The sequence below is a fragment of the Aotus nancymaae genome, unplaced genomic scaffold (assembly GCF_030222135.1).
Source record: "Aotus nancymaae isolate 86718 unplaced genomic scaffold, 86718_ANA_hifiasm-v0.15.2.pri h1tg000011l, whole genome shotgun sequence".
NCBI classification, from domain to species: Eukaryota; Metazoa; Chordata; class Mammalia; order Primates; family Aotidae; genus Aotus; species Aotus nancymaae.
In genome coordinates, this window is record NW_026988422.1 from 58,653,061 (window position 1) to 58,668,051 (window position 14,991).

Sequence of the window (14,991 nt, forward strand, 5' to 3'; positions counted from 1 at the left end):
AGGTTCTGATGAACCTGAAAAAGTCACTAGGAAGGATGAAAGAATGGGCAAGTGGAGTGATCAGAAGATACAAGAGGAGGGAGGCAACAGGGGAAGACAGATTCCCACATCTAAGAGTGGTGTGCTAGAAAGACTTTAGAGAAGGGCTGAGACGCTCCCAACAGAGTGACTCTTGAGAATAGGTAATGTGACCAGAGATTGGTAACATACAGGCTGAAATACATTTTTAAAATTTTTACAAAAGCAAAGAAAACTATTTTGGAGGAGCTAATCAATTAAAGAAGTTAAAATCCACTGGTGGCTTTAGACCTTGGTGGTTCCTCTCTGTCTAGGTACATGAGGCTCCTCAATACCCCCTAGCCTATACCACTGCCCCAGGATCTATTTCTAGATCAACTGCTTGCCTGCTCTGGTACCAGATGAATGCCAGGTTAGGAATTTACCTAGATCTGTTAACTGCCTAATTTGTTCCACACTGAAAACAAAGGGACTAAGACAGCCAAGGTGGTAAGCAGAGGGCAAAGCAGAAGAGCGGATCAGACAAAGGGTCCCTTTTGTCAATGGAACTCCTCAGTATGGGCTTTCCCAAGCCTGTGTAGCCTCACACAATAGAGGGTCATTTCTAAGACGGCATTGTTGCACACTTAAGGACAAGGTCACTAAAGCACTTATTGATTTATAAATTATTGCCAAATATAAAGTCAATATATAATCTACTTCAGGAGAACCTTGAGAATCCTTGAAACTGTGAGCCTGAATCCATAATTCATTCCCTCCAAACTTACTCACACTACCAAAGACATTTCTTTCTTTGTAATTATAATGAATTCCTTGCTTTTTCTTCTGATGATAAAAGTTGTAGTAAGATAAGTGTGCACCCACGCACTACACACACACACACACACACACACGTGCCTTGACCAGGGTAGTCTATATCATTAAATAAATCCAATTTCAGAAGAGTTAGTCTAGCTTAGGCCTTATATATATTTATGAAATTTTGAAATCAATCTTTTACCTGCATTGAATGAATCATTTCTTTGGTGAAACGATAGGGATACAAGATGTTGTGAATTTTAACCGCTAAGCTCTCAGCCTGGCCACTGCTTACATCAACAGCAACCTAGAAAGACTCAGCAAAACATAATGGAAATTTTAATTTTTGTGTCTGCAGAACTGTTTTACCAAAGATATCAGTGCTTTAAAAACATTCATTTTTATATAGCCTAGTAGAGGTGGGTTGAATTCAGGGAATTTAGAGAAATTCAAAAGAATCTATGAATAATGAGTCTTAAATAACAATTTTTGCATATAAACAAAATTACTGACAAAAAAAACCCCAATACTGTTTCAGAACAATAATTTGGCTATGCTCCACGATCAAGTCCTTAAATGACATCTCGAGGAAAGAATCGGCAATCAAATGCTCATCTATCATACACCCTGTTTACAGCATGCACAGTACATTCTGTGAAAACACACCCAGGAGAGAACATTCATCCAGGGCCAACTGTTCCTCCAGTAGAAGATGCGTGGCTTTATCTAATGATAACAGTTTTATTATCACCACCCTGAATACTGCGCCAAAGCTACAAGTCAGGGTTTCTGAGAGTAGTAAACACTTTCACTATTCTCAAATTGATTATACATGTTTAATCCAAAATGTCTGAGCTCCCAAAATGCTATAAATTTGATTTTTCCTCTCTACATTAAACATTAACTTCCAAATAAATTACTTGGAAATATGCCCAGTTTCCAATCATAATTATGACTTAGTATAGTCTTGCATGACCATACTCAGCTTAAATAAAATTCAGATTTTATTTTTAATTTATTTACTTTTTTTTTAAGAGATGGAGTGTGGGATACGGTGGCTCAAACCTGTAATCTCAGCACTTTGGGAGGCCGAGGCGGGCAGATCACGAAGACCAGCCTGGCCAACGTGGTGAAACCCCGTCTCTATTAAATAGACAAAAATTAGCCAGGCGTGGTGGTGCACGCCTGTAGTCCCAGTACTCAAGGGGCTGAGGCAGGAGAATTGCTTGAAACCGGAAGGCGGAGGTAGCAGGGAGCCAAGATCGCGCCACTGCACTCCAGCCTGGGCGAAAAAGCAAAACTCTGTCTCAAAAAAAAAGGGACGGAGTCTCACTATGTTGCCCAGTGCAGTGGCTATTCACAGGTGCAATCAGCACACTACAGCCTTGAAATCCTGGCCTCAAGTGATCCTCCCACCTCAGCCTCCTGAGTAGCTGAGACTAAGTGCATGCCGCTGTACCCGCCTTGAAACTCAAAGTTTAAAACAACAGGCAAAGAAAAACTGCTACAGACCCACCTCTGGATAACGGGCAAATACTGGATTGTCCCATTCTGAGAACAAAGACTGAAGCGATTTGCTACCAGCAGTATCATCCACAGTATCTAGGGCAAAAGGGAACAGGTAAAGTTGGCATCAAGAACCACAGGAAAGGAGGGAATGGCATTTCCTGTTTGGTGAGCTGTAACCTCAAGACCAAAGATCACATACATTGTTTCTATATTCTACAAATGTGCAGTGTTTGCTATATCTCTAAATTGTTTTGATTTGTTACTTTTTAAACTAGAGTTGGTGACTGTATCTTCTGGCATTATAGCTTTTCTCCAAACTGTTTACAAGAGATATTTTGGAATACTGGTGGAGAAGCTATGGCTCAAATTTGTAGCCTTACTGCCTTTAGGGAAAATATATACCTTATCTATTTTTAGACACACACAAAAAATAGCTGTCTGTAGCTTTTTCTGAAGATTTTTGCTTAGATAAAACTACAGCAACTTGGAGTGCCAGTCCAGCCTTTTTAAAAATAAGAAACATGTCCCCCAATCACAAAGACACCACAGACTACGCATAATCACCAAGTATTGACCTCAAGTCTGGAAAAGTAATTTCTGATCTAAATGCATGCACTGAATTACTTAGTTCTGCTGTTAAATAGGGCCGTGGGGAATTGCTGATTCCAGTACGGCACAGCTGGCACTGATCAAGCTTAATGCAAGCCTGCTTTTGTTTTTTGAGTTAGGTGGTACGATGTGTACTGGGTGCCCCAGCAGTCTCTGCCACCCCTACCTCTGTTTTCCTGTCTCATCACTGTCCTCTCTGCTCGAGCTCTCGGAAGGAAAGGAAGAACAAGGTCGCTTCTAAAAGGATGACACCTGTACTGAGATCCTAAATGTAAGAAAGAAAAACCTAGAAATTTGAACTTAAAATACAAGTAAACTATTCAAAAATTTAATTACATAAAACCTCTTTCTACACAAACTGAGTCAAGACATAAAGCAGACTACTAAACACTAGATGGAGAATCAGAAGTCCTTTAATGAAATTACGCTGTCAATTTAGGACTCTCCATTAATGCTTAGTTCCCTTATCTATTTATACCAGACAGAATGAAGGCCTAGAATAGGTCACTGTGATTCTCAATGGCAGGTAACTTTGCCCAAGGGAACATCTAGCAATGTCTTGAGACACTTGTCATTGTCACAACATTCTACTAGTATCTAGCAGATAAAGGCCACAGATGCTGCTAAATACCCTACAATGCATAGGACAAACCCTACAATGAAAAATCATCCAGAGAAGCCCTGTGTTAGACATAGAGCAGCAGTATTTAATTGTCACCCACAACTTGCTACAACCTTCACAACTCTCCAGCTTGAGTCTCTTATCTCCAATGTATGATTCTATCCTAACATGTGTCTCATTATATTACAATTATGTTTAGATAGCTGTCTTCCCTAATAGTACTGTGAACTCCTGAAAGCAAAGTCAGTTAACCTGCAATGTGGCAGCACCTCGCACAGTGTGGATGATCAACAAATGTTGCATGAATAAGTGAACAGATGGACAAATGAAAGGTTCTCAATTCAAATTTGAGTCTAATAAGGTCTGGCCCAAAGCTGCTGTTCTCCATCAAGGAAGATAAGATTTGAGTTGTAGAAGCAATGCTTAATTTGACAGCTTTAGAACAGGAGCAAAACATGATAGATAAATCTGTTGGACTACACCTGGAGAGGTTAAGAATGATAAAATTAAGATAATGAAGTGAAACATGTTTATAACTACTAATAGAAAGAATTGAGTTAAATAAAGAAAAAACTGCCAGGTGCGGTGGCTCACGCCTGTAATCCTAGCACTTTGGGAGGCTGAGGTGGGTGGATCACCTGAGGTCAGGAGTTCAAGACTAGACTGGCCATCATGGTGAAACCCCATCTTAAAAAAATAAAAAAATAAAAATAAAAAATAAAAAAATTTAAAAAAAAAAAGAAAAAACTACCAAGGCTTGGGGACTTGACACTACTCCTCAAAATCACCTTTATAGATCCTCTCTTCTGTACATTAAAATTTATCTTTTAGGCTGGTGGCTCACACCTGTAATCCCAGCACGTTGGGAGGCTGAGGCGGGCAGATTACCTGAGGTCAGGAGTTCGAGATCAGCCTGACCAACATGGAGAAACCCCATATCTACTAAAAATACAAAGTTAGTCAGGTGTGGTGGCACATGCCTGTAATCCCAGCTACTCAGGAGGCTGAGGCAGGAGAATCACTTGAACCTAGGAGGCAGAGGTTGCGGTGAGCTGAGATCACACCATTGCACTCTAGCCTGGGCAACAAGAAAAAAAATTATCTTTTACAATTTATCTCATGTAACACCTTTGTGTAAAGTTTGACAATGTCCTAATGTCATAATGTATATAAGCCATTTCCAGAAAGGTAGCAGGGTACTGAGGAGCCATCTCTTCATGGAACTCCTTTTTGTTTTTTGAGACAAAGTCTCGCTCTGTTGCCCAGGCTAGAGTGCAGTGGCACGATCTTGGCTCACTGCAACCTCTGCTTCCTGGGTTCAAGGCCTCAGCCTCCCGAGTAGCTGGGACTACAGGCACGTGCCACTACGCCTGGCTGATTTTTTGTATTTTTAGTAGAGATGGGGTTTCACCATGTTAGCCAGGATGGTCTCAATCTCCTGACCTCATGATCCACCTGCCTTGGCCTCCCAAAGTGCTGGGATTTCAGGTATGAGCCACTGTGCCCGGCCCACGGAACTTCTATACCAAAAATATTTTTCGTTAGGAAACTATGAGTTAACATGACACTCAAAAGTTCACTAAAAGGTATGCTAATCCAGAATGTTAAGTAGGTTAAAGTGTTTTAAATATCTAGATTCGAAAGGAAGAGATATTTATGTTGAGTATGGCAGCTAAGATTTCCCCCTTTCTTTTAGCAACAGCTATCTCACAGTGTCATGTAATCCAGTTATTTTTTGGCACCGTATCAGAAGCAGTTGCATTTCAGGAAGATGAGGTGCCAGTGCTGTAGATTTACCTCTGATAAACATTCAATATAAATCAGGACATAAAAATACATAGATTGAAAAGCACATAATGTGGCTTTAAGACCAACTTGATAGTCAGAGGAATAATAGTCAAAGAAATGAGTTTTCTCCTAATACTACTGAAATACTACTGAAGTTACTATAGTGATTTTTTTTTCACACGGGAAAAAACAGAAAAACACTGAAAAGTAAAGGTCTTATTTAACCTTAAAGAAATCACAGCTTCCTGCTAGAGATACTCATCCTCAGGAGAAATTATAAATTGACTTATAACTACATTTATACACGTTCCATTCTTCTGCAGCATTCAAAACTTTTAATATGGATACAGATGTAATGTTTATCCTCCTAGTGCAAAGCCAAAATTATAGCCAGATGAAAATCAGCTTTATCACCTCTCAACATCTGGCTCTCAAAACACTGCCAAGTTGATGTCATTTTAAATGTTGACCAAGAACCCAGAGTACTAGTGCAGGCTTTAATGTAACCCTGTGGTACGATCTAATAGTCATACTATTGTCTTCCTGCATAACAGCTACTTATACCATAAAGAGATCAAGGAGATTTTACCATATGCCTTATAATAAGGTATACATTTGAGGCCGGGCGCGGTGGCTCACACTTGTAATCCCAGCACTTTGGGAGGCCGAGGCAGGTGGATCACAAGGTCAGGAGTTCGAGACCAGCCTGACCAACATGGTGAAACCCCATCTCTACTAAAAATACAAAAATTAGCTGGGCATGGTGGTGCACACCTGTAATCCCAGCTACTCAGGAGGCTCAGGCAGGAGAATTGCTTGAACCTGGGAGGCAGAGGTTGCAGTGAGCCTAGATCATGCCACTGCACTCCAGCCTGGGTGACAGAGCGAGACTCCGTCTCAAAATAAATAAATAAATAAAGTACATTTGAAAAGTATAGTCATAAAAATACATACTTGACCTATATTTTGAAAAGTTCATGGACAAGTCCTACTTTCTAGAAAGAAAAAGTTCATAAGTATAGTACTGTACTAAGCCATAGAGTTTACTGGGAAACGTAGGATGGTTACAGAATCATTCTGGCCCTTAACCTGGAAGCCATGCAGAGAAACTTCCAGTAAAATACCATGCTGACACTGCAGGTGCCTTTAAAGACATATTTTTAGGAGAGTTGGGCATGTGAGAGGAAGGGAAAACAAGGTAGGAAAGTACTGTGGACTTTCCCAACTATTAATAGCATCATTTTCATTAAAATTTGACAGTCTAGGCCGGGCGCGGTGGCTCACGCCTATAATCCCAGCACTTTGGGAGGCCGAGACGGGTGGATCGCGAGGTAGAGATGGAGACCATCCTGGTCAACATGGTGAAACCCCGTCTCTACTAAAAATACAAAAATTAGCTGGGCATGGTGGCGCATGCCTGTAGCCCCAGCTACACGGGAGGCTGAGGCAGGAGAATTGCTTGAATCCAGGAGGCGGAGGTTGCGGTGAGCCGAGATTGTGCCATTGCACTCCAGCCTGGGTAACAAGAGCGAAACTCCGTCTCAAAAAAAAAAGACAGTCTCCCCACCTTTTACATTGTTGTTCTTGGTATATACTCATCACCCCCTTTCTTACACATACACACACCCATAGACACATATATACACACTTAAATCCCTTCACTGTATTTCTCCATTTAAATAGTGTTGGACCTAGAGGCTGGGCACGATGGCTCACACCTGTACTCCCAGCACTTTGGGAGGCCAAGGCAGGCGGATCACTTGAGGCTGGGAGTTTGAAATCAGCTTGGCCAACATGGTGAAACCCTGTCTCTACTAAAAATACAAAAATTTAGCTGGGCGTGGTGGCGTGTTCTTGTAATCCAAGCTACATGGGAGGCCGTGGCAGGAGAATCGCTTGAACCAGGGGTCAGAGGTTGCAGTGAGCTGAGAGTGTGCCACTGCACTCCAGCCTGGGTGACAGAGCGAGACTCTGTCTCAAAAAAAAAAATTAGTGTTGGACCTAGAGAATGTTCATATAGCATGAAAACACAACATATGTTTTATAAGTGGTCTTTAAAATGTTCTATCTATTGAGATCATCTCTTTGGATAATGAGGATCTTATTCCTTGTCCAGCATTCCCATCTCCAAAAGCATCTCATGCACATGAACACTACATACTTACCATTCTCAAGTACAACATCCACAGCCACAGTTGTCAGGTCTTTAGTACAAGCAGCCCGAATGTCCTCAGTTGGGGCAATGAATGTGCTGAGTCCAGTTATTTTGTTGACATAAACCATTCTTCCCAAGGCTACATCAAAATGCTGCTGCCAATCCGAACAACATGTGTTTGACTCTTCATTTTCAGAACAAGCTCTTGCTTTAGATTCCTCACTTTGAAAACAAATTCCTTTTTGGTCACCTGTGGCATCTTCTACCAGATTCATTAACATTCCACTGGGAGAGTCAGGACTTCCTATCTGTTCCTCTGAAGCTCTGATAAGAACATCTGAATCTTTACCGACAACTTTAGAATTATTACAGGGCAATACCAAAGGAGTTTCTGATATCACAGAGTTCTCTGTTGTATTGCTGTTAGAGTGTGTCTCACTATTTTTATTAAAGGAATTACCTTGTGTGGCAGAATCTGATACTGGGATGACACCATTCTCTACTTTTTCATGCTTGTTTTTAAATAACATACAAAAATCTTGTGTTAATACACTGTACAACTCGCTGTCTTTCTTACTGGAATCTGAATTTGGAAGTTCATTAAAAGGACTCGTCATCTCCATTGTTTGAGTTTCTTTTTCAGAACCCTTCAGTCTGGATAATTTAGAGGCTAGTGATTCAGATGACTTCTCAAGGTCCAGAGGTTTTCTATTAAAGAGAGAGAACTCCTTCAGGGTCATAGGGTTTTCTCTCAAACCAGGCATCTGTTGTTCTAAACAGTCTTCATCCTTGGAGAATGGAAACTTCTCTGAGTAAAGGATGTGGCTTGCTGGTTGACAACTACTATTTGAATCACTATGCTTCATAGTAGTGATTTTACAAACATCAGAGTTGTCTAAGCGGTTCTTGTCCTTCAGCAGAATGTCAGGTTCAACTTGAGGACAGAGATTGGTAGTGACTTCAACGTTACTTTCCTCTACTTCAGTATCCTGAGGATTTTCAATCTTTCCATATTGCCTCTTAAACTTCTCTAATGATCCTAGTTGTGAACTCAAGCTTAGCTTCTTATGGACGATTGGTTTGGAGGAACCAATTAATTTATCTGTTTTCTTAATATCATTTGAAATATTTCTACACCAGGGGAAAGAGGGGGATGTATTAGATAAGATGCAACCTGTTTGTGATTTTTTGCTACCTTCTTGAAAAGTAGAAAACATTTTATAAGTTGCTGTAGGTTCCTTCTCTAGCCCACAACTTATATTTGTTCTGCAAATTTTTTTGTTGGGTAATTGAGCAGATTCTTTACTTAAAGTTCTGGCTAAATATTTTATGTCTGGAGTTTCAACTGAATGACGTGTTCTATTTCCAAATGTTTCTTGGGCACTTGTGGGACCAGGTCTAACATAATTTTTAAATGAATGTTCTGTTTCAGTTGATTTAGTTTTCTCATTTTGTACCACATGAGTTATAAAGCCAGTGGAACATAATTTAACTTGTCCATAACTAAAAACATTTCTTCCTCCACAAGTGCTAGGTTCTTTTTGTCTTTTCTCTTTCTCTGTCTGAGCACTATGTACTCCCAATAATGTTGCCTCAGAAGGCAGAGCCTGGCATCTCACTTCAGTAGCATCTTTAAATCTCTCCGGTTGATTTTGAATTCTATTATTTTTCAAGATGTTGGCAGCCATGCCATTAACAGTACTTTCTTTCCATATTGTTAGATTCTCCCTGCTCTCCTCAAAGTGAAGTGGTGTCTGAGAGGGGCTTAAAAACATTTCCGAACTGGTTCCACACGGATTTTCTAAAGAGCTATGTTCCAGGCAAGATGTTTTATGTTTCTCATTTTCTCCTGCTTCTGATGCGACGATTGCCTCTTGTTCTAACATCTTTGATTCTGAGCAAGAGCTGTCTTTGTTTTGTGACGATGGCTCTGTCATTTTTCTGTGGCCTGGACCACCTGATTCACAAGTGTACAAAAGCGAATCATTTGTATTTCTTCTGATAACTTCTAAATCCCTAGAATTCTGTGTGTTTATGTTTTCTGCAGTAGCTTTTCTTTTCACAGCTTTTGATTGCAAATTAAACACCTCATAGGAATCTAAAATATTATTACATGCTTCCTGGAAACTGCCCTGGTTACTCCTCTCATTGGAAGTCGCATGCTTCTGAAGAATAGCACCAAATAAACTAAAACCGTTATCTTCACTAAATTCCTTAATATCCTCACCTGATAATTCCACAAATAATTTTTCTTGCTTTAAAAACATTTTCACTCCTTCCTGAATGCAAAACAAGAGAGTGTCCCAGTTCTGAAACTCAATCAGAGTTTTGGCTGGCTCCATGCACACATCATACTCACAGAATTGGCACTGCACATTAATTACATATATACCATAGAGTTCTGGGGTAGACCGGGACCGAGGACTTGAATTCATTTGCCTACTACTGGAACCATTCTTTGGCTTGCATATAATACTTTCTTTCCTTAATAAAAAGTCAATGAGTTTATGTAGCTTTGTCCTTAAAATTAGTCTTTTGTTCACAAATAAAAACTGCATATTCTTATTGTAATGTGCTTCAGAGCTGATATAGCCACTAAGCTCAAACTCTTTATATTTAAAACTTATTTCTCTTAACTTTTGGGACTTCCCCAATCCATAAATTTGACAAAATCGGGAACATATGTCTTTGGTTTTAGGGAGCTGAAGAACCATGGAACCGGAAACATCATTTCTCAAAGAGAAAGAAATGGAAGGGTGCATGAGTGAGAGAGCTTCTATCCTCTGCCTAACCTTCTCAAACTCCAGTCTAGGGTCCATGCATTTCCTCCGTACAGGCAGCTGGTAAAATAGGTTATACACTGTTACAGTTGTCCCGGCGCTTGGTCTCGTCACATCAGCTTCACAAGCTTTCAGGGCTTTTCCATTCTGAAACAGTTTCACAAAAGTTTTCATTGTCCTGTTTTTCTTGGATGAAACTTCCACAGTGCTGGCCATGTCAGCAATACTTGCCAAGGCCTCTCCTCGGAAACCGTAAAACCTTGGATTCTCCAAGTCCTGTACCGAGTGGCATTTACTGGTGAAATAACGATTTCCCACTTTCTCTACATCATCACTTCCCATCCCAAATCCATTGTCTATCACTTGAACTTGGAAGGTTTCCATATTCACCCTGACAGCCACACATTTTGCTTCAGCATCAATACTGTTGAGGGCAAGTTCCTCAACACATTGGCTCAAGGAGCTTATGGCCAAACCCGAACGCAATTTGGCTTGTACTTCAACTGACAAGCACTTGATCATGGCAGGTAGAAAGATGATGAGAATGCCAGGCACTGGTTTCCTTTTCTGACTGGAAATAATTGCCTATAGGAGAAAAAAACCATACACACACACATAATCAAAGCTTCAGCATTACACAATATTACACATTTCTTTCAAGCATTATGAAGAAATAGCATCTGAGGTAAATGAAATTGCTCTAATTAAACCAAATTGTGAAACAAAGCAAAACAAAGTTATACCTCTGATCTCTAGGCACAGCTCATGCTTGGTGCAATGGATTAACATCCAAAGAAACATTCATAATTTCATAATTTTCATTGCTCCTTTCTAAATCCCACATGCCCTAAAGTGAAATCACAATTACACTTGAAGTTGACCGGTAAAGACAGGATTCGAAATTCTAACCACTTCACCAAAAACAGATGCCTAAATTAAATACAGCTAAGAAACATTAGCTAGAAATTATTATTCATGACAAAAATGTCCAAGCTAGTTTCATAACATTTATGCATTACACAATAACCATGACTTTTAGAAAAATACTTAAAATGAATTGCTAAGACATTGTAATAAGGTGAAGCAACAGGAAGAAATTTTAAAAATCAAATTGTTATCAAGGAGAGGTTGGGGGCATTAGGAGATTATTATTATTATAGTTAAGCATAGTCACCTCAGGGGAAAGAGGCTGAGAATGGGAAAAGATAAAGAAGGAAAATTCCTTTTTTTTTTTTTTTGAGACGGAGTTTCGCTCTTGTTACCCAGGCTGGAGTGCAATGGCGCGATCTCGGCTCACCGCAACCTCCGCCTCCTGGGTTCAGGCAATTCTCCTGCCTCAGCCTCCTGAGTAGCTGGGATTACAGGCCCGCGCCACCATGCCCAGCTAATTTTTTGTATTTTTAGTAGAGATGGGGTTTGACCATGTTGACCAGGATGGTCTCGATCTCTTGACCTCGTGATCCACCCGCCTCGGCCTCCCGAAGTGCTGGGATTACAGGCTTGAGCCACCGCACCCGGCTGGAAAATTCCTTTTCATATAAACCTTTCTTTGCCATTTGATTGTTAAATCCTGTTTAATCTTGATGTTTTTATAACGTCGTTATTATTCTTTTTTTTTTTTGAAACAGGGTCTCGCTCTGTCACCCAGGCTGGAGAGCAATGACAGTCTCGGCTCACTGCAGCCTCTGTCTCTCAGGCTGAAGCAATCCTCCAGCCTCAACCTCCCGAGTGGCTGGGATTATAGGCGCACACCACCAAGCCTGGCTAATTTTTTTTTTTTTTGAGATGGAGTTTCGCTCTTGTTACCCAGGCTGGAGTGCAATGGCGCGATCTCGGCTCACCGCAACCTCCGCCTCCTGGGTTCAGGCAATTCTCCTGCCTCAGCCTCCTGAGTAGCTGGGATTACAGGCACGCGCCACCATGCCCAGCTAATTTTTTGTATTAGTAGAGACGGGGTTTCACTATGTTGACCAGGATGGTCTCGATCTCTTGACCTCGTGATCCACCCGCCTCGGCCTCCCAAAGTGCTGGGATTACAGGTGTGAGCCACTGCGCTCCGGCCAGAAGGTCATTATTATTAATATTCTTTTGGTCTTTACAGATGGGCATAAACTACCTTGGCAATAATGATGGCATGGAGCTGCCTGAACTTGATTTTAAGTTTTCCTGCAAGTAAAAAAAACAAAAACAAAAAACAAAAAAACCAAAGCCTAAGATTCTAGTGGCATTAAAGGTATCCCCCTCTTCTTCATCAGAGAGCCGCGTGGGTGGGCCCTCTGCAGGCAGTGGGGCTGGTTTTCGAAACTCGGGAAAATCAGGGCTCTAACTGCAGAACTTCTGCTGCTTTCTAAACTAATGCACTTTGTAGCCGGCAGCAAGAGAGGGGTAAACGTTTAATAAGTATTCCGATTAATGTAAGCCCTACGATTTCCTGATGACGTCTCCCAGCGCCTGGGACGGACAGGACGCCAGGGCCCAGATTCAGGGCCCAGGGTCCTGGGAGCGCCGCGCGGGCCGAGCCCCGGGCAGCGCCGCCTTCCAGCCAGGCCCAGCCCCTCCCCAGCCTGCCCCGTCCGCGTCCCCATACTGGGCCCGCCCCGCCGCCAGGCCGCCGGGCCTCTCGGGCCCTTGCGCATCTGGCTCCGAAAGCTGCACGCAGCCGTCCCAGGGTTCTTCTGGTGTTAGAAGATCTCCCGGAATCATCTTTTTGTCGCGTGCTTCCCCCAGAGTCACCTCGAGTCCCGCTTAACCAACTCCCAAACGCCAACCGCCTCGGACGCTGACGCGCGCACCTTGGGTCTTGAGGCTCGTGCACGTACGAGCCCACGAGCATGCGCTTCGGAGGGGGCGCGCCAGGCCGCGACACGCCAGTGCACATGCGCGCCAGGTGTTCCAGCAAAGGATCCGCATCCCAGGGTTTAGTGAACGGTACCTACGATTCTCAATCCTTATCCCTTTTGGCATGGTGTGAAAGATTATGCAGTAACTTTTACTTTTGTTTTTGTGTTTTTTTTTCCCTTTCCTTTTTTGTCATTTTCACCTTTGCTCTTGCTACCGTTTAATTCAATACATATTTTATGTGTTTGCGGATTGTCTTCTCTCCCTAAAATGTAACCTAGGTGAAGGTAAGGATTTTGTCTATTTTGCTTACTGCTGTATCCCAGTGACCAAGAACAGTGCCTGACCTATGGTAGGTACTGAATAGATGAATATTCCAGAGCCTTCCATCTTAGAATTACAGCATTTGGAACTGGAAAAGGCTCAGCAACTGTTTAGCTCAACTCTTTTTTTTTTTTTTGAGACGGAGTTTCGCTCTTGTTACCCAGGCTGGAGTGCAATGGCGCGATCTCGGCTCACCGCAACCTCCGCCTCCTGGGTTCAGGCAATTCTCCTGCCTCAGCCTCCTGAGTAGCTGGGATTACAGGCCCGCGCCACCATGCCCAGCTAATTTTTTGTATTTTTAGTAGAGACGGGGTTTCACCATGTTGACCAAGATGGTCTCGATCTCTTGACCTCGTGATCCACCCGCCTCGGCCTCCAAAGTGCTGGGATTACAGGCGTGAGCCACAGCGCCCAGCCCCTAGCTCAACTCTTAATTTACAGATGACAACACCAAGACTCTCTTCACTGACTTGACATCTCCCCAATGCCACCACAGCTTCTTTTATAACTAATGAAGAGCGGAACTCTGAAAATGCTGTGAGAATAAAGTGTTCTGGAATTGTTAACCAATCCTTAGATTTGGCTTTCTATCTCGTTTTCATTGAGAATTTAAAGTGGCTGATTGTTGTTAGAATACTGGACTGTATCTTGCTCATTTTCACTTCCCCTGTTAAATTGATAACAAATTTGTCAGACCCGGTAAGCATTTGATATATGCTCGTTTAGTGGTGAACCAAACTCAACCAACCGATATTCTAGGGTTGATTAAGTAAAATACTGAAAATTGTTTATGCTTATTACTATTGCTAGGGCTGCCATAACAAAGTACCTCAGACTGAGTAGCTTAAGCAGCAGTTTATTTCCTCTTAGTTCTGAAGAGAAGTCTGAGATCAAGGTATTGGCAGCAATTATTTCTTCTAAGATCTCTCTCCTTGGCTTGTAGACGGCCATTTTCACAGGATCTTTCATTTTGTACACGTGTCTATGTCCAATATATTCTCTTATAAGGACATCAGTCAGATTGGATTAGGGCCCACCCTCACAGCCTCATTTAACCTTCAGCTCTTTAACCGCCGGTACTGGGGATTGGGACTTTAACATATGAATTTGGCAGGGACACAGTTCAGCCCATAACATAACTTTATGTGAATTCCTTACCCAGAGAAAAGAAACAACAGCAGAAGTTGCAGAAAACTAAAAGTAATTCATCCAAAACATCATGTGAGCAGCTAACAAATTGAACTTGCAGTATTTGTTCTTATTAGGCATGCAATTTCTTGAAGAGAATTTCATGGAAACCATTTAAAGAAATGACTCAAAGTAGCATAACTTTTTCTCTTTTCTTTTCCTTTTTTTTTTTTTTTTTTTTGAGACGGAGTTTCGCTATTGTTGCCCAGGCTGGAGTGCAATGGCATGATCTTGGCTCACCCCAACCTCCGCCTCCCAGGTTCAAGTGATTCTCCTGCCTCAGCCTCCCAAGTTAGGATTACAAGCATGTGCCACCACACCCAGCTAATTTTGTATTTTTAGTAGAGATGGGGTTTCTCCAT

The 14,991-nt window shown here is 41.8% G+C and overlaps 1 protein-coding gene across 4 annotated transcripts in view; it reads right to left on the minus strand.

Annotated features, from left to right (window-relative positions):
• The window catches only part of MLH3 (mutL homolog 3), a 31,929-nt gene extending 18,841 nt beyond the window's left edge, over positions 1-13,088 (minus strand). Inside the window, exons 1-5 of one of the 4 annotated variants that reach the window (XM_012438266.2) lie at positions 13,013-13,088; positions 7,510-10,864; positions 3,101-3,199; positions 2,333-2,418; positions 1,019-1,123 (exon numbers count right to left, since the gene is read on the minus strand). In XM_012438266.2, coding sequence (XP_012293689.2) covers positions 1,019-1,123; positions 2,333-2,418; positions 3,101-3,199; positions 7,510-10,801 — 3,582 coding nt within the window. In that variant the 5' untranslated portion in view covers positions 10,802-10,864; positions 13,013-13,088. Of the gene's footprint in view, positions 1-1,018; positions 1,124-2,332; positions 2,419-3,100; positions 3,200-7,509; positions 10,865-11,022; positions 11,522-13,012 lie in introns of those variants that run through there. The other 3 variants (XM_012438267.2, XM_064375042.1, XM_064375043.1) reach the window with 3 other exon arrangements.
• Between the last annotated feature and the right edge of the window lie 1,903 nt (positions 13,089-14,991).